This window comes from Cricetulus griseus, chromosome 6, assembly GCF_003668045.3.
Source record: "Cricetulus griseus strain 17A/GY chromosome 6, alternate assembly CriGri-PICRH-1.0, whole genome shotgun sequence".
NCBI classification, from domain to species: Eukaryota; Metazoa; Chordata; class Mammalia; order Rodentia; family Cricetidae; genus Cricetulus; species Cricetulus griseus.
Genome location: NC_048599.1, coordinates 88206074 through 88226871, shown reverse-complemented (window position 1 = coordinate 88226871; position 20798 = coordinate 88206074). Strand labels below are relative to the sequence as shown.

At 38.8% G+C, this 20798-nt stretch overlaps 1 protein-coding gene across 2 annotated transcripts; it reads left to right on the top strand.

Moving 5' to 3' along the window:
* Positions 1-1125: 1125 nt before the first annotated feature.
* On the top strand, positions 1126-8721 carry LOC100761756 (olfactory receptor 4P4). 2 transcript variants are annotated; one of them, XM_027422619.2, is made up of 2 exons: positions 1126-2668; positions 6584-8721. In XM_027422619.2, the coding sequence occupies exon 2, from the start codon at positions 6607-6609 to the stop codon at positions 7576-7578; it is 972 nt and encodes a 323-aa protein (XP_027278420.1). In that variant the 5' UTR covers positions 1126-2668; positions 6584-6606; the 3' UTR covers positions 7579-8721. The 2 variants fall into 2 exon arrangements, with proteins under 2 accessions (XP_027278420.1, XP_027278419.1); XM_027422618.2 differs by having other exon boundaries at positions 1128-2532.
* The last annotated feature ends 12077 nt before the right edge of the window (positions 8722-20798 follow it).

Here is a 20798-nt window from a genome sequence, read left to right as displayed (position 1 = left end):
TTACACAATGGAGAATTACTCAGCAGAAAACAAAACAATGAGATCTTGAAATTCACAGGCAAATGGATGGGACTGGAAGAAAACCTCCTGAGTGAGGTAACCCAGTTTCAGAAAGACAAGCAATGTATGTACTCACTCATGTGTATATTAGACATAGATCAAAGGATTACCAGCCTACAACCCACTAGGAAACAACAGGACCCCAAGAGAAGATCACATGGTCCCATGAAGAAGAGGATGGAGACAAGAACCCCTAAATAAATTGGGAGCAAGGGGGCAATGAGGAGGGAGATGGGAATGGGAGAGGGAAAGAAGGGAAGGGGGAGGAAAACAGGAGAGAACAGGAGGACTGAGACAGATGAGGAATAGAGGAGGGCAAGAAATGAGATGCTTTGATAGAGGGAGCCACTATAGGTTTGGAGAGATTTGGCACAGGGGAAAAGTTAGGGAACCCATAGGGATGACCCCAACTAAGAAGCTAGGCAATGGTGAAGAATCTGCCTTTGATGCCCTTCCCCTATAATGATATTGATGACTACCTTGGTTGCCATTCCTAGAGCTTTCATCCAATAGCTGATCAAAGCAGAAAAAGGCACTCACAGCAAAAAACTGAACCATACCCCTGGGATCCAGTTGCAGAGAGGGAGGAGGGATGAGCTAAGGATAGAAGACTATGCTGGACAAACCCTCAGAAACAGTAGTTGACCTGACCCAGTGAGAGCACGGAGACCCTAGTTGTAAAGCTGGGGAACCAGCATTGAACTGAACCAAGCCCTCTGAATGTGGGTTCCAGCTAGTAGGCCAGGACAGTTTATGGGACCTCTAACAGTGGAGCCAGTGTTTATTCCTAGTGCACAAATGGACTTTGGGAGCCCATTCCCTATGGGGGAATACTATTGCAGCCCAGATACAAGAAAGAGACCCTAGGCCCTCCCCCAAAGGATGTGATGGACTTTGATGATCCCCTGTATAAGGCCTTACTCTCCTTGTGGAGTGGGTAGTGGTGGGTTGGGGGACTCAGTAGGGAGCATGGGAGGATTGATATGTAAATAACAGTGCTTCTAAAAGGAAAACTTACACAATAGCCTCAAATAATGAAATATTTTGGCATAACACTAATCAAGCAAGTGAAAGACTTGTATGAAAAAAAAAACCTTTAAGTCGTTGAGGAAAGAAATGGAAGAGATATCAGAAGATGGAAAGTCCTGCATGCTCATGGATCAGTAGGATTATTGTAGTAAAAATGGACATCATGCAAAAATCAATCTGCAAATTCAATGCAATCCCCATCAAAATTCCAACATAATCCTTCACAGATCTTGATAGCCCAATTTTAATTTTCTATGGAAAAACAACAACAAAAGCAGGATACCTAAAGAAATCCTGAAAAATCAAAGAGCTGCTAGAGCTCTCACCATTCTTGATTTCAAGTTGTACTACAAAGCTATAGTAATAAAAACAGCATGGCATCAGCATAAAATAGATATGATTATCAATGAAATCAAATTGAAGACCCTGACATAAATCTACACACCAACAGATATATAATATTTTAATAAAGATGCCAGAAATACACACTGGAAACAAAATGGAATCTTTCAGCACAGATACTAAGGTCAACACTTAATAAATGGGACCTCACAAACATGAAAAGCTTCTGTAAGGATTTCTGATATTTATGGATGTTCAGCCAAGCTAAATCATGAGCTCCAGGTTCACTGAGATACCCTCTCCCAAACAAGGTGGAGAAGACACAGGCAATCAACCTTTCATATCTATATCTATATTCATGCATATAAATTTGATCTCTGCAATGTGCATACATCCACATGAATATATGCACACACATACAGAGGGAGATGGCAAGATGAAGACAATCAATTGTGCTAACTTTTCAAAGGTTTCATTAAATAATAAAATATGCTTGGTAGAATATGTGGTAATCTTCAAAAATTATAAAGTTAGTCATTACATATCTCATAAATTTACCACATAGACTCTCAAACTCTATTATTATTATTATTATTATTATTATTATTATTATTATTATTATTATTATTGAATATTAAAGGTTTATAACTTTTCTTTACAAACCATCAGCTTCCTCATGACTACAACCACACCACAATGACTGGTGATTTTATTGCAGCTTTCTGGTATACACAAATGATGGCTTCATTGGTGCAAGACTTTTACAGACTTTTGAACAAAGTTATAAATAAAAATCCTGTTTCACCTTGGTCAACTGATCTCAGTGAGCTACTCTAGACCCACAGTGATACTGTGCTGCATTTCTATAAGCAATATATTTGCCAGAAAACTAGTTTGTAAGTGAACAGACACTGTAGATTATCTGTGTTTTCACTTCCTCCTGGGACTCAGGTAAATGTGATATTGGAAGAGGGCTGTGAATATTTGCCAGCACACATGATGATGACATCAGTCTCCTTACCACGATAATTATATTAACTAAAGCTAGAAAGAGTCAAGTTTGCTTTGGAAACAAACCATAAGCTTTTTCCTTCAAAAGAAGTAAGTTTCACCTTCAAGTTATAAAAAATTACTTGTAAAGTAAAACGTATTAACACATACTCATTACATTTATTGGCTGATTCCAAATTAATAATAGTTATGGATCAAGGAATATAGAATTTAAATCAAGTGGCTGGTAAGTTGAACACTGAATTAGTTTCACATATCAGCTCTCAATAAAAATTGTGCTTGGAATAATATGAATCATGTTTTTATAATATATTTCAGATATAAAGTAATGCTTACTTGTGATTTTCCTACTATTTGTTTAAAATTTTAGAGGCAATTTGCATATAGTTGGATGACAGAAAAATTTTATTCAGTTTTTTGACAATTTCATGTGCATAATTTTATTATGTTAGTTCTTTGGTAATTTCATACATATTTTGATTACTTTCTCTTCCCACCTTCTCTTACCTTTTTCTCATCCCTATCTGACCCCTTCCCTGATCAGTCCTTTCTCATAATTCAAGACTTTTCATTTTGTTTGGTAACCAGTTTAATTTAACCAGAGCCATTTATGTATTACATTGTAACTATTCATTGGAGCCAAGTGAGATCAAGAGTGAGTAATTGATTATATTTTAGTATTGTATCTAATATATAAAATCCTGCAAACTTCTGATTTATTCATTTACAGTCTTGCTAACAAACAAGGCAGGTATCTACCTTAATAAATAGCAATCTTAGTTCACCATCAGTTATTTGGGGATTTGGCTACTTTGCATAATACCTACCACACAGTAGTCAGTGATTGAATGATTACTTTTATGCAAAATAACAGGAGGTGAGTTTTATTTTCCTTTCATGAAAGACAAAAATATCAAATTCAGAAACTTTGTATAATTAATCCCAAAGCCAGATAATCAAGATTCAAATTAAAATTGATCCATATAGTCTAGTTTTTTTTATTCTGTTTTGCTTTCAATTATGTTGGGGTAAAAGAAAATTAATATGATGGCTCTAAAACTCATAAAGATAAATTTCCCTTAGAGAATCAAGCTACAGAATTCAACATTCAACAAATAAATCAGCAATATAAAGTAATTTGTAGTAGTGCCAGAGAGCACAGCTAGTGATTTTGAGTATATTTAATATTGTGATAAGTTAATTACAAACCATTTTGGAAACTATTAGAATTCTGGTAAAATTGAACAAGTTTAGACAGGAAATGGCATAATGTCAAACTCCATTCCAGCACACTTGAAAGATAAAACACTGAAGGCTATGGAATTTAGACTCTCTTTGATCTGGTGATCTCTAACTCTGTTGCTTGAAGACAGTGTCTGTGGAGTAGGAGTCAGCATGCTAGGACAGATGCTAGTCGGGCAACCTTACCCTTTGGGAGAAAGGTAATGTCATAATTTTAGGATTAGAAAAGGTAAGCATCAGGGATAAGGAGGAAAACTGGCAGAGACTCTCTTTGCAAACTTACTCTGATCTGTTTACAGAAAGGCAATCAACCATTAGTTTCAGCTTCAGATCCCTCTTTAAAAGTGTAAGAAATATAGATAAAGGTGAGTTCAGAATTGATCTCTGAAAATCTCGGTTTACACCTGCTTTGACTTACACTTAAGCCGAAATGCAAAATTACAGGAAAGGATGTTGCCTTTTTAAATTCAATGAATTATCAAATAGTACAGGCAGATGAAAAAGATGAACTTCAGTAATTTTGCCTAGGTAATGATATAATGGTTTATATCTGTTATATAGTTTTTAATATGTTTATAGATATTTGCAAAATATTGCGATCATATTTACCCCATGTTACTCTCTCTTAATCCCTACCACTCCTGAAGAAACTCCCTTCAAATAATCTTTCTCCTCCTTTCATGCCTTTTTTGTTACTTGTTTAATTTACAAATTCACATACACACACAACACACATTATTCTAAAGGATAAATGAAATGGGGTGCATTTTAAAAGAATTAAGTTCTTTGGATTTTTGCTTATTTGCCTGTTTATTTTCCATTATTATTCTGATAAAACATGCTTTAGATGATACACTATGCTTTTAAATTCTGAATCAGTATGATGTTTAAGCAATGTAAAAGAGCTGCAGTGGGTCAGAACAGACAGAGGATTACCTACACAAAAGGGGAAAATTCCAAAAGTACTGTGATCCAGCTCATGCAGAGCATTAAGCATAAAGTATAGTCTATCCATGTAGTCAGAAGAAGGTGAGTTTTAGAATAGATTAAAATAGAGCATTGCACTATTTTAAATCATTGGCAATAATGTGGAAGTCTAAAGAGCAGCTGCTAATTTGAAATTAATATTTTATCTGACAACTAAGAGAGGTTTCTCCTCTATGTCCAGTGTAATGGATTCCAGGAAGGTTGTCTTGGCACTTAACATAAGGTCTCTAGCAGTCTGCAGAGATGGGCACTTGTGTTTATACTTTACATAAATTTAAATGACAACTTAACTGAAAAGGCAATGAATTGTAAACTTACTGACACTGGCATTATGTGCAACTAATAAAAAATTTTTAAATGTTCTCCTTTGCTTAAAAATAGTGAATTTTTGTGTTATCTAGCAGCTACATCAAAAGTGTGCCTCTAGATTATTCTTTATTGAATTAATGATATTTAAAAGTCTACAAGTCAAAGGTATTTTTGCATCTTAAAGTGTGATTGTATGGGTAAATAGTTGCACAGTGTATACAAAGCGTGGGTTCTGTCTTTAGCATTATCAAAAGAAAATAATGCTAGCAAAAAGTTAGCACAGAAATACTCATAGGTCTAGGATACATTTTTTCAAGACAATAAAAGGTAGGAAGTGTAGGTAAAAATAACTGGGTGAAACTGAGCAATGCAGCTTGAGATATTGAAACTGGTACTGAAGGAAACTGAGCTTTTAGGATGGTGTGATGACTAAATTTCATTGTCAAATTGACACATCTGGAAAAAAGGAACCTGAGATGAAAAATCACCTCTATATAATTGATGTGTGAGGCTGTCTATGTGACATTCTCTCGATTTCTTATTGATTTAGGAAGTCCCAGTTTAAGGTGAGCCATTTTAACCCTAGGAAGTTGGGTCTGTATAAGAAGCCTGGCTGTATGCAAGCCTGGAAACCAGCAGCTTAGCAGCATTCCTTTATGGTCTCTACTTCAGTTCCTACCTCCAGTTTCTAGCCTTGGCTTGCCTTCTCACCAAAAATTGTTTTCTATAAGTCAAATACACTCTTTCCTTCACAAATTGGTTTGGTCAGTGTTTTATCATAGCAACAAAACCAAAGTACAACAGATGGTCAATTAGAAAAGTTGTGTGACTTGTATTTATTAATTAAAAGGTAGCTGATTTAAGACATGGGTAGGATGCTTAAATACAACCAAATGTACTATTACTCCCCTAAACATGTAGGATGTAAGTACATAGTTGATTCTTTTTAAATATAGAATGCTTTTTTCATGAATTGATATTTTTCTGAGAGCTGAAAAAACAGTCCTTTATGTATACACATATACATTCCAAAATATAGCAGTTTACTAAAAGTGGTGAGACAAGAAACAGATTTTTCAATTATGTGGAAAAGAAACCCTAAATAACTAGCCACTGATTGTAAATATGCAAGCCTATTTTTCATGTATATTTGCACACAGGATGTGTGACTCAACATATCTTATATGAGGCAATGCTCAAGTATTACACTTTATGTATTTACATGTATGTTCAATGTTAGTTGTTCATTTCTGCATCTGTGCTCAAAAATAAATAGTAAACTGGGCTCTGTTGTAGAAGTATCTATCCTATAGATCTTTGGTGGTATCATATCCATTTTTGTTTGACAAATGCATGGTTATAGAATAGTAACACATATATAACTTATTCTACATCATTAATGTTTATCTCAAAAATGCAAGATATTTAGCAGTAATTTATCTTTTCAGGATGTTACAAAAACTGTTGGAAGTCTGTCTTAAATAAACATGAATTTCAACAGTCTTCAACCTGTGAACATTTTCAGTCTACTTGACTCCCTGAAAGCAAATAAGCAGCATTGTGCTAAGTGTATTTCACGCTTGTTTTTTTTATTTAATTTCAGACAGATACAGACAACTTTGGATCATGGACTATAGGACTAACATCACAGAATTTGTTCTCCTGGGATTTTCTCAGACAAAAGAGATAGAAGTTATCTGCTTTGTATTATTTTTACTTTGTTACATTGCAATTTTACTTGGCAATGTACTTATTATGATTTCTGTCACATGTAGTCATCTAGTTAATCAGCCTATGTATTTCTTTCTAAGTTACCTCTCACTTTCAGACCTGTGTTACACTTCCACTGTGACCCCCAAGCTGATCATAAACTTAGTAGCAACAAAAAAGTCAATTTCCTACAATGGTTGCATGACACAGCTCTTCACCATGCACTTCTTTGGAGGCATTGAAGTCTTCATCCTCACAGGAATGGCCTATGACCGATATGTGGCCATCTGCAAGCCTCTACACTACACTATCATCATGAGCAGACAGAAGTGTGATGCCATGATTGCTGCTTCCTGTGCTGGGGGATTTCTGCATTCCTTTGGTCAATTTCTCCTGGCAGTCTTCTTACCTTACTGTGGCCCCAATGAAATAGATCACTACTTCTGTGATGTATACCCTCTGCTCAAATTGGCCTGTACTGACACCAGAAAGATTGGTTTCTTGGTTATTGCAAACTCTGGTTTGATGGGCTTAGTGACTTTTGTGGTCTTGTTGATATCATATGCTGTGATCATATATACTGTCAGGTCTTACTCTGCAGAGAATCGTCGAAAAGCACTTTCCACTTGCAGTTCCCATGTCACTGTGGTAGTCCTTTTCTTTGCTCCCCTACTGTTTATTTACATTCGGCCAGCAACTACATTACCAGAAGACAAAGTATTTGCTCTGTTTTATACTATCATTGCCCCCATGCTGAACCCCCTTATTTACACTCTCAGAAACAAGGAGATGAAGAATGCCATCAAGAGACTGTGTTACCGTATCACAGGGAATGAAGGAAACAAGTTGAAAGGCATCACTGCTTTCCACCATCACACAGTTTCTTGAAGGTGTTTCTAACTTAATTCATCAAAAGGCAAATAACCTTTCAAAGTGTCTTGTACCTAGTGATATGTATAGTGCTGTCTGTAAGCAAGTATTTGCTGTTCTGGATATTAAACCAGGCATCCTAAATGTAGTCCTGGTACCCTGATTTGCTGCTATTGTTGATGATCACATTGCATGTACTGCAATGCTTGTTTAGTTCTACAACAAATTATTTTTGACCTGAGGTCATCCTTAGCAATGTTCTACTGAAGTGAACACAGAAAAAAATATAATACATTATACAATGTGACTCTATACATTAAACTAAATGACATCCAGCTTTCAACCTATTAAAAAACTCTTATCTGTACCCTCATCAGAGAATATTCTAAAAGACCTACTTTATTTCTCAAATGTTTCATATTCTATTTTAATCTTTTTAAAAATCAAGCATTTTATTATTATTATTATTATTATTATTATTATTATTATTATTATTATTTAAGCTTTTACCATTTCTAAAGCCAATATATTTTTTCCAAGCCCAAAATTATCTTTTTACATAATTCTCCCCATCCTCTGGCTTTTACAGAATTTCCACCAACCCCTCTTCTGCACTGTGTGGCAGAACCATGTTCTAGATGTGTCATTTAGAGAAGAACATACCATACATACTCTTTGAGATTTGACATGCCCTGTGGTTCTGTAATAATCATTTTCATTATAAAAGGGAAGATTCTCTAATAAGGATTGAAATAGTTTTATTCCTTATTTAATACTGTAAAAATCAAAGAAAAATTTAGTGATAATTGAATGTCACCCTTGAACAAACAAAAGAATCAAATATACATGCAAACCCAGGCCAAAAAAATATCTAAGAGGCTGATGTATACTTAATTCTGATTGGAGAGGAGATCAAAGGCCTTAGGAAAACTGAATTAAGATGAAATGGATTGGAAAATAGTTTATTTTCAGTCCAATTCAAGCACCATAAAACATTGTAGTGAATAGAGCAAGGATGTCTGAGAGCTGTCAGGATGATTGAGGCTATAAAGGAGAAACATGGCAAGCTCTGTGTAAACAGAAAAATATGTGAGAACTTAAAATTTCACTTAAAGGATGCCCACAAATGAAAATAAAATGAAAGCACGATCTCCTAAAATATTTTATCTTGTTTTCTTCTTTTATTTTTTCACTTTTATCCTGGAACTTCTGACCAAGGATTAAGCAGAAAGCATGTAAGAAAAATCAAAGCAGCCCATTCAGAAATGTTTTATACATTAGGCAGAGTCTCAGTATGAAAATATGCACATGCACACACACACACACACACACACACACACACACACACACAGAGAGAGAGAGAGAGAGAGAGAGAGAGAGAAACAGACAGACAGACAGACAGACAGACAGAAAGACTTATAGAAAAATTTTTCATTTAGTCCTTGAATATTACAAATAAAATTTTAAACTGGAACACATGAAACAAAATATTTGATGTAGAGATCTAAACAGGGACATTCCAAAGAGGAAACTTAAATGATCAAGAAGCAATTAAAGAAATGTTCAAGATGTTTAGTCATGAGGAAAATGCAACCAAAACTGCTCTGAGATTTAATCTTCTACCAGTTAGAATGGCCAAATCCTTTGCATATATATTGTGGCTTCTGGCTTTCTGTTTTATGGTGTGTGTGTGTGTGTGTGTGTGTGTGTGTGTGTGTGTGTGTGTGTGTGTGTGTGTGTGCGCGCGCGCGCGCGCGCGCGCACACACATGCGGGAGCATGTGTGGTGTGTCTCTAAGTCTTTATGTGTTTCTTGAGCTTTTCTTTGACTCTTTTTCATCTGATTTTCTTATTCTTATTTGTTTGCTTGGGAATTATTTTATTTTATTATTATTTTTTAGATGTGTGTTTTCTAAGTAGAGACAGAAAGATATGGATTTGGATTGGAGAGGGGAATAGATGAGCTGGGATAGGGCACAAATTATCAGAATAATTGCTTAGAGATCTATTTTACATAATAGAAAAATAAATAATTCAATAAGAAAATGAAAAGAGAACACTGTGACATTGCTATGAACCAATAGAATATCACAGAAAACTGCCATAAAATTAAGTACAATTTTGACTTCCTAACAAACATTCATTGTTTCTTTTCTTCCTCCCTTCCTTAATTACTGTGTCTTTGATCTGGGGGCATCCTGTATCTGGCAGCTTACATGTATACTCCAAGAGCCGAGAAGCCTATAAGCTCCAATAATAATCAGTGCCATGGTTCTCTTCAGTCATCCAATCCAAACTCATATATTTGTTTCCTTGGCACTGTCTTCCTTTACACCTGATTATTGATTTTGAAGGCCAAAAGTCTTTTGACCCTTGAGAATACCTCAGGTCACACCCATTGCCTTTGGAGGGCAGTTAAAAGTTGTACACTAAAGTTGTATTGTTGTCTATATCTTCATTCATATTCAGTTTATGGTCAAAGGTATATTGGGAAGGTTAGGGCCTCAGTGGCTAGGAAGGACTAACAGTACATATTATATTAAGGCAGTGGTTCTCAAGCTGCCTGGTGCTGTGACCATTTAATAGATTGGTCAAAAGCACATTACTAGGGTAAGCAGTTGAGCGATTGTCAAAGCAAAATAAGGCCCCAAGTCCACAGGAGTAAGTCCACAACCAGAAAGGAAGAGCCTAACTTTGAGATACATGTCTATTGATTATAGACTGGCAAGTGAAGAATTGACATGCTTTTCTAAGAAACCTTGTTTGGACTCTTACCTTTAGCATGGTTTTAAAGTTTTAGAATATTGTGGAGAGCCATAGCACTAAGATGGCGCCTGGCTGGATGCCAGGTAGTCTGAGCTTAGCTGTAAACAAGCCTTATTTGGAAGTGCTTGAGGCATCTGGTGCTTCCTCCTTCTGTGGCCTATCCTGGATTGCCAGAAGGCATGAGCTGATTGGGCACTGAGCATCTACTTAAGGGCCTGTGGGAGCTGGGAGAAGAGAGAAGATGATGCACAAGATTCCTGAATAAACTGCTTGAAGAAGATTCATGGTCATGTTTCTCTTGCTGGTCGAGATAGACTCGACAGAATATGATCTATTTACAAAAAGCATTTAGTGTAGTTTGAACTTTCTCTGAGGTAAAACTTAACTAATTGTGTGGTATTAGTCTACACATAACAACAAAGCAGGCTTTTAAGAGTCTGCAGACTCTTAAAATGGATCCAGCTATGAAGAATGTCCCAATATATTTTCTATATATCAAGATTATACAATAAATAAAAAGTCATCATCTTGATCATTGTCAGATATGTGTGCCCTGTAGATGGAATATTTTAATGAGATATACACACAAGCAGCAGGAAAACAACATAAGCTATTTTTAGGGAAAAAATGAAGTTCTTAGGGAATAAATGAAATGACTCATGACGGAAATTATAGATAAGAGCAACTAGTTTCCATACACAGTGACTCCATGGCCTTACTACATAGGACTTCCTAACAGAGAATCACTCATCTGATACGTTGGCCTGTTGAACACTAGTTATCACCTGCTGTATCTCTCATGGCCCTTGACAGAAACAGTTTCAAGGGAACAAGGAAACAAGGATTAACCAAGACACCCAATTTCCTAGTGTGATTTTTACATGTTCTTAAAGGACTCATCAGTGCCAGTACAATCATGTTCAGGCACTGCAATACACACATGCACAAAAACAATCAAAAACATAATTAAGGTCAAAAGAAGTCATACAATTAATTTCTTTTGGAAAGGAACTGGTATAGAACTGGCTGTCTCATAAGCAGACTTTTCATAGGATAACTTACTTTAGAAATTAAACCTTAGCACTGGAAGACTTGGCCACTAGCACTGTTGAAACTCTACAGGGGTTAACAGCCTCTGTGTTATATAGCAAATATTGTCCTAGATAAGTGTTTTTCTTTGACTACTTAAAGCAAAAGAAAAGTAAACATATTAAGAAAAAAAACTATTGCATCTGCATCATTAGTAACTCTGTATGGTAGAAATAAGTAAGGATGCATGTATATTTATGTTGAGCAATAGATGATAGATAGTATATATACGTGTGTGTGTGTGTGTGTGTGTGTGTGTGTGTGTGTGTCTGTGTGTCTGTGTGTCTGTTTATCTGTATCTGTGTGTAACAGCAGTTAATGAATAGAAAATCTATGAATTTTCAAGAAAACAAGGAGGTATAAGTAGGAGGGTTTGGAGGAAATAAAAGGAAGAGAGAAGTGTATTATAGTATTTAATATTAAAAACAATAATTAAAACATCTATGAACATACATCTTGGTTATATGATTACAATGGAGGGACTGATTATAACACCATCTGGTCTACCACAGAGGTAGCTCTACCTTTCACAATTCATTTTTGCCTTTCCTAGGAAGCTTGAGTGAAGAGCTATTGACAGTTGAAGATTTCTGGAGTAGTCAAGTCTATTTTCTTTAAGGCCTTGGCTCTTGGTATGTTGACCAGACTCTAGTAGACAGCCTCCTATACATAAGTATGAAGACAAAACAAGTTGTAATCTATAAATTATTAAATTAAAATAAAGATGAGAACATAATGTTGGGATAGATAGGAAAGTAAGAGTGGACCTGAGAAGAGTTAAGAGGAGAAATTGAATATGAATATGATCAAACTATACCCTATGAATGTTCTTTAATTTGAAAAATAATGTTAGAGTTTTTGCCAGCCCCAAAAAAGCTACAGAAAATGTTTTTGTCTTATAGACAAGAAGGAAAATGTAGAATATTGAAGACATTAAGACTCCTTTGGAAACAGAGGGACAGTAATCTATCATGTTAAAGGGAATGATAGAATTGTTAGCATTGAGTCTGTCAATGGATATATAAACCAAGATACCAAACTGGAGGAAAGGTGGCAATGCAGAAAATGTTGCACAGGCAGGAAATAAAACTGAACTGTGTCACTCACAGGTAGTTTTCACCTCTAGTATTACTTTTATGCCCCCTCAACCCTGCCTGTTTATTACAGTCTAAAGATCTTTGTAAACATAGAAATTGGCCAATAAATTGTGAATGTCTTTAAAGTGTGGAACATATTCCTTTAAAACATTTGTGAAAGATTGGGTTAAGGAAAGCACAGTCTTGGAAATTAATATCAGCAAAAGATTCAACTTATGTGGAAAGCAGAGTACATAGTCTTTATTCTTAGCCCTATTATTCATATTGCTAATGAACAATTGCTGATAATAATAATAATGACAGATGTTAGCTATGGACACAAATTGTGCCCCCACAGACTTTTGGGTCTGGGGGTCCCACAATCAACCAGGAGCTTCTGGGCCCACCAGTGGCTGAGTCTGTGATAGACACAAATGCCACCCCAGACTTATGGGTTTGTGAGGGTAACAATTGAGCATGAGCCTGCCTACCTGGCATTTCTGGCACCTTGTGATCAGATACTATAATACTAAGGACTCCCCAAGGTCTCTAGTCTCAGGTAGAGGAGAGAGGAGAGGTGACTGCTCTGTGCTTCCCTTATGGCTGGGACAGGCAGTATTCAATGAAGTGCCAGCTGTGACCCAATCAAGAACCCTGGTGCTGGGCAGTTGGGCACCATTGTGATGAGAGAGTACAGGATGGGGAGGTAGAAGAGAGGCAGAGGCAAAATGGTCTGGGGAGAGAGGTATGATGGGGAATATACTGTGTATCTTATTGATTGTTAGATAAAATACTGTTTGGCCAATGAGACAGCAAGTTAGAGTGGACTAGGAGTCAAAGAGGATTCTGGGAAATGTAGTAGAGAAGTGGTGATCCAGGCAGGAAGTGACATAGCAAAGAGATTCATATTTAAGTGAAGGAGAAACAGGAAGGGCCCCTTTTTTCCATTCACCTCCTCCATCGGCAGGATGTGATCCACCGGCAAGGGAGGACACCAACAAGGCATCCGATAAGATAAGTTTTATAAAATATATAGGTTTATGATAGTTAAGACTGAGCTAACAGATGAGAATCCTAGTCATTGGCCAAGCAGCATTGTACCTAATACAAGTTTCTGTGTATTCATTTGGGCCTTAACTCAGGTGGGCAGCTGGCGTAAAGCTCACATGTGGCAGTGGGCTCGGCAGCTTTTGGCAGAAAGATTTATCATAACAGAGGTGAAGTGAGAGTGATAAAAAATGAGCTTACGTGAATGGCCAGCTGGCCACTTTAATCTAGGGAGATGTCTGGGTCTGGGCTATAACTGAGGCCAAAGTCTTGATCTAGGGCCCTGGAGCAACTGATGGGGTCTGTGGTTCCTGTTATCACTGGAGGTCATACAGGGGCCTGTGGTCTGGGCCACCAATGGGAGCCATGTTGGTGTCCAAGGGTTGTGCTGCCAATCTGGATGGCCTGCAAAGCTACCTGGGGCTCTGGTGACTGCATGACCCAGGCTGCTATTGAGGATCATGGTCTGTGGTCCTACCATGGCCAGAGTCTCTTTTAATGTCCCTGGCCCATGTTCCTAAAAGATCCAACTCAGACATCCAGACTCTGGACTGAATCATGTGAACATGCTGGTGTTCTGAGAGCGATGCTGCTGCTGGTGCCAGGCATATTTGGGTTCATGACATCCTCAGGACCAAGGCTGCATCCAAGGGCCATGACTGTGTCCATAGCCATGCTACATCCAGGGTCTGTATTGATTCACATGGTTCATGCTGCTTCAAAAAGCCAAATAGATGACCTGATCTGGGCCACAACCTGTGGCCATGAAGGAATATGAGGGACATGCTGTTACCAGGGACATCTTGAATTGAATGAGCTGTCCTGTCACCTGGGGATATGGTGTAGTACAGGCCAGGGTTGCAGCAAAGGCCATGTCTGGGTCTGTGGCCTGGTAGCATCAAGGGTGTGATTTGATGTCTGGGCTCCTGTTGTCACCAAGGGCCATGCCAATAATAAGGGTATGATTGGCCACCTTGGACGATGTCAGTGTCCGAGGACTGTGCAGAACTCTGAGGTGATTAGGGTGGCTGATTCTGCCACTTGGAGCCACGAAGATGTAAGGTTATGGGCTAGGGCCTACGACCATGTCTGGGTCAGTATCCTCAGTATCCCTGTAGAGACCAAGGTCTACGGTGCTGTCCATGACTCCAGTAGCCACTGAGGGCTCTGCAGATGCATGGGGTCTAGCTAGCCACTTTGGACCATGTTGATGCCAGGGTGCCAGTCTGTTGCTAGGTCATGCTGATCTGAGGGGCCTGTGCTGCCACCAGGGTTGTGGTGATGTCTGGCCTAAGATATTACCTAGGGATTTGTCTGGGTCCTTGGTCCTGCTGACTCTGGAGTCTGTGGTGATATCTCTGGCCTGTGTTAGCACAGCGTCACTGGAACCATGTTGTGCTGAGCTGGCTTTGTCCTTCACTCACCCTGGCATAAGCTGGTCCTGCTCTTTGCTGGATACTGCAACAGGCAAGGTGGCCCTACCCCTCCGGGGAGAGTTTGCTCCTGCACTATAGAAAGATGGCCCCACCCCTCACTGTAGGCAGGCACCTCAACTGAGAAGCACACTAGAGCAGACACAGGATATGGAGTAGGTGAGCTGATCCTGAGTGCATGAGGGCAGGAGAGCAGACAGCACACTTCTCATCAGCCATGTGGTGGCATGAGTGAGGGAATGATGCCCTGCTCCCAACACATTGTCACCTGTAGCAGGTAAGATAGGTCACAAGAGTGGGAGAGCTAGCCTTGACCCTCACTGGCTGAGGCACATGAGAAAGCAGCCTCTGCTTCCCAACTGGGCAGCACACTAGAGATGACCCTGTTGTCAGAGACACATGTGAGCCAGCCCTGAGGGCATAAAACCAACAGAACTGACCCTGTCCCTCCTTTGGCCACATGGTAGCATGGATGAGCAAACGATGACTCTTTTCCCAATCCTTGATACCTGTGGCAGGTGGGAGCTGGCACTGGGTCAGGAGGAAGAGAGAACTAGACCTTCTCTACACCAGCTACAGCACACAGGAGAGCAGGTCCTGCACCCAACCTAGGCAGCACCTTGTTGTTGACATTGTTGTTGGGAGCCAGGGAGGCACAGGTGAGCCAGCTCTGAGAGTATGAGACGAGCTCTGATCCCAGCCCCTCTCATATGAGAGAGGCAGTGAACATTGTCTGTGCAAAACAGTAGAGCTGGCCTTGGTGATATGAATGAGTAGGATCCATATCTGAGTGCCCCAAAGCAGTAGATCAGCCCTACTCCTTGCTGTAGGCTTCATTGGGTGAGCTAGTCAAAGCAGTGATGGGGAGCTCATCTGTATAGTGATAATGAGGGAAAGCTAGCAAGTTCACCAACCCAGTTATTACTCAGGCCCAGAACCATAGATATTAGTTGGCCCACCCCAACATCCACAGAACCTATGAACTGTTGGAGCATGTCAAAGGGACAAACCTATAGATCCAAAACAGCAGGATCTCTATGACTCAGAACAACAACCAGATATCCAAGAGGAGCCCCAGTAAGAACGCATTATCATTTGTGATGCTTAAGCCAGAGGCCTTGAGCCAGAGCAATGACTTGTGGCAATGAATAATTGCAAGTAATGATGAACAGACAAGCTACAGGTAAACTGTGTGACTTGACGAGCAGCACTACAGCTTCCATGACAAGACTCCTTTTCCTCCTCCTTCTTTTTTTTTTTCTTCTCTTCTTCTATTTGTAGGTTTTGTTTTGGTTTGGTTTGTTCTTTTATTTATCTTTTAAATTTAGTTTTGTTTGGTAGGGGAGGTTGCAAGGACAATGGGTGGACTGAGAGGTCAGGGAGATGATTGGGATCAGAATGCATGATGTGAAACCCACAAAGAATAAATAAAAGGTAAAAAAAAAAAAAAGTAAGCACTGTACCATGGAGGTACATCTGAAGTGCTGGTCTTTAGCTTCAAGTTTGTGTACCTGCTAGATTGAATCTCATTTTTTCATTCATGCATCTGTTTGCCTGAATATTTGTGTTGGGTGTGGGGGTACATATGGAGGCTCAGAGTTGACATCTGGTGTCTTCTTCAATCACTTTCAACTTGATGTGTATTGAGGCCGCCTCTCACTAAATGAGCACTCCCCAAATCCACCTAGGCATGCTAGCCACTCATATCTGTCTTTGAATTCATTGTCAATTTTTCTATCTACTTATACAGTCTGCACTCTTATTCTTACAGGCACTGTTGTGAAGCATGTGACATAGTCCCAGCACTGAGGAGACAAAGGCAAAACAAGTCTGAGGGTCAGCCTAGGTTAAACAACAAGAAAAAAAATCAGTATGTTTGATACTTTAAGGATTTCTATGACCTCCTAAGCTTTATTTCCTGCTGCAAATAATGCATTCTGCCCAATCCCCTGTAAAAACCAAGCCTTTGATCCTCAGAAGAAATGCAATTGTCCATAGTACCATTCCTTTTATCTTATCCACTTGTATCAAGGACCAGGACAAAAAAAAATTCAGAAAGAGCTGATAGAGATTTGAAAGCAAATATGCAAAATGGAAGTAAAGAGATTACTCTGGAACTCTACTTTTGATTTAAATATTGTTTCACAGAGTCAGAAAGACAAAGGGGAATGAGATTCCAAACATACTTTGGGACATTTAAAGAGAATCTACAGGACCCTGGCAACTCAATGAGAATGGTAGCAAATCTAATAAAATGTGCCAAATTAGGGAAAGACTCTTTGGTGTTCTTTAGGATATCTTTGGGTACTACTGGAACCAGTTTCTTTATCTACACTAGGGTCCCTCATCTTCCTGCATTTTTTCAGCTAATTTGTCCATCTTATCTAATCAATTGGATTACTTAACTTGCTCTTGAAGAGGTGTTCTTAGCCAGGTTCACCAATGCAAAAGGTGCTATGTGGAGGACTGTGAATCCTCTGGAACTTCATGCTTAACATCTGGAATAGATGTGTCGCAAACTGTGAGACATAAGCGTCTCAGGCAGAACTAACAGTTACAATATGTTTGAACTGGCCAAATGACTCCATGGGTAAAACTTCTGCTGTGCAAGCATGAAGACCTGAGTTCGGATCCACAGCACTCATGTCTTGCTCAGTCATTGTAGCACTAGGAAGTCAGGACAGAAGAATTCTGGGAATTTTCTGGCTAGTAAGTCTAGCCAATTGGTATGCCTCAGATTCAGTGAGAGACCTCATCTTAAAAATAATGTGAAGAGTGACAGAAGATTCCCAAAGTGTTTTCTGTTCTCAGGCATGCCAACATGTGCATGCAAGTACACAAATGCACCCATGCACATACACAAATATACAAACACATACAGTTATCCCCAAACACAAATTAAATAAATATGAAGGAATTAAGATTATTTATATAAACATTGAACAAACTATTAACTACAAATTATGAAATATCAAACTACAAGGGCTGGATTTTAGTTTAATTGTCAAGCACTTACTTAGCATGACCCAGGTCCCAGTCTAACTCTCCAGCACCCCCCGCACACATAATAAATGAATAAAAACATTTATAAAAATTCAAATTGTAGCAACATACTTAATAGCTGTCTAATACATGAATGCCCAGAAGTTTCAGAGTGTATGTGTGTATGTCGGGGTCCAAGTTTGTTTGGATGTGCATGTATGCACTCACAAATACACACAAGTGCATTGAAGACAGAGGACAACCTCACATGCTATTCTCCAAACACTGTACAGATTTTCTTTTAAATAGGGCCTCCTCACTGTCCTGAAACTGGTCAAATAGACCAGCTGGCTAGTGACACCCTCTCCCACTGCCAAGTAACCACTTATCTCTATATCCCTATCACCGAGATTATGAACATGCTTCACCACTGTCCAGCTTTGGGGCACTGTCCTAATGTAGTTACTATTGCTGTGATAAAAATCATAATCTAAAGCAAGTTGGGGAGGGAAGGATTATGTCCTGATCACTACAGTCCATTAATGATGGGAGCCAAGGTAGAAACTCAAACAGGCAGAAATTGAAGCAGAAACACTGCTTACTGACCTGCTTTATAACTTGCTCAGCAAGCTTTCTTACACCATCCAGCACTTCCTGCCTGGGGTAGGGGTCACACCCACAGTGGGCTGAGCTCTTCTACATCAACCCTCAATCAAGAAAATGCTACAGCCTGCCTACAAGCTAATGGAGGCAATTCATAACTGAGACTTTCTCTTCCCCAATATCTCCAACTTGTATCAAGTTGACAAAAAAAAAAAAAAAAAAAAGGTATGGATGCTAGGACATATGGATGCTAGGACATAATTCAGGCCCTTGTCCTTGCAAAACAAATAATTTACCAACTGAGCCATTTCCCCAGCCCCAGAGTTATACTGTCTACTTGTAAATTACACCTCTCACACGTAGTAGATACGATTTAGCTTGACTGAAGGGGATGGAGAGATGGCTCAAGGGTTAATAACACTTGCTGTTCTTGCAGAGGACCAACATTTTCTTCCCAGCACCCACCCTAGGCCTCAAACAACCCCCTGTAACTCCAGTTCCATGAGATCTGATGCTGTCTTCAAGTGGTGCAGGTGAACACACATCCACAGGAAATGAAATTTAAACAATCTAAAGTTGGAGCTTTAAGGGGAAGTGTCAATCTGTTTCACCATTGAGTGATGATAGCAGGTGGCAAATGAAGTTTAAACATTCTTTATGAAACAATCATTTCATAACAAAAGGCATTTGATGGGAAGGCATATACACACACCAAGCAGAAAAGAATGAACTTAGCTGTCTAGTAGACAATACAGACTGTATCAGGGTCTGATGAAAGCTAAAAAACAAAAGCAGTGCCACAGACTGGAGGCTCTTATTTGCTATCAATACTTCAAAGTAGTTTTCAAGTATTCATTTAAAAAAAATTCTCCAGGGACTGGGGAGATGGCTCAATAGGTGAGAGAACTTGCTGCAGGAGCATGGGGACCTAAGCTTAGATCTGCAGGACCTATAAAAAAAGCCAGGATCATTCAACAGTACCTGAAACACCAGGAATGGGCAGCAGAGGGTGAAGACATGTTCCCAGGGACTTGTTAGTCAGTCAGCCTAAGTGAAAATCATCAAGCTCCGGATTCAGTGATGTTCCCTAACTCAAGGAAATATGGGACAGAGAGAACACTAGACATCCTCCTCTGGCCATGTGCGTACATGAGTGCACACTTACACAAAGTCACACACACACACAAACACACACACACACACACACACACACACACACAAATTTTACTTTAGTGTGTGGTCTTTTAATTAAAACAAGAGAATTCCAATTTATACTCATCATAAATTAACAAAACACTCAATGCAAGATAATATATTAGTGAGCCCAGTGGTAGCAGTGCAAGTCTTTAGTCCCAGAACTCAGGAGGCAGAAGCACGGGGATCTATATGAGTTCCAGGACAGCCTGGTCTGTAGAGTGAAATCCAGGACAGGCTCCAAACTTACACAAAGAAACCTATCTTGAAAAACAGAACAAAACAAAATTCACTAAGGTGTTTAGTGGAGGAGTGCATCTAAGTAAAACTGTCAGATTAATATTATATCAGTTGTCTATGAAAATTAGCTGAGTGTTGTCCTGCTGAGTTACAATCTGATTTCTATTGTGAAGTGACATCATGACCACAGCAACTCTTATAAAGGAGAATATTTAAATGAGGTGGTGGCTTGCAGCTCAATGGGTCAGTCCATTATCATCTTGATGGGGAGCATGGTGGCATGCAGTTAAACATAGTGCTGGCTACATCTCTCAGGCAACAACAAAACAACTGTGACACTAGGAGTAGTTTGAGCAAAGAAGAACTCAAAGCCCACTCCCAGAGTGACACACTTCCTCCAACAAGATCATACCTACTGTAACAAAGCCATTCCTCCAAATAGTGCCACTCCCTATGGGGGCCATTTCTTTCAAAACACCACAGGCCTCAAGTCCATTAATTCTCTGAAATGTTAAATATATATTCTTGATAAGCACAACATCATTTACTTGCTTTGGTTCAAGTTTTCAGTGCAAGTAACCCTGCTGACCCCTGTTCAGTAGCCTGAAAAATTGATATTTTAATAGTCTTTGATTAATTAATTTAAATGATTTTTATTGTCCACATTAATTCTAATAAAGACAGTGAAATCTATGAAATATATGGAATAGTATCTAACTACTTAATTTACGTCTACAATTTTCTATTACAAAGCCACATATCTAATAAGCACCTTCATATTAGTTATAAACTTCCATTAAAATTAGAGA

Bases quoted from the DNA above. Each gene is read 5' to 3' on its own strand.
- LOC100761756 (XM_027422619.2), top strand. From the start codon at position 6,607: ATGGACTATAGGACTAACATCACAGAATTTGTTCTCCTGGGATTTTCT.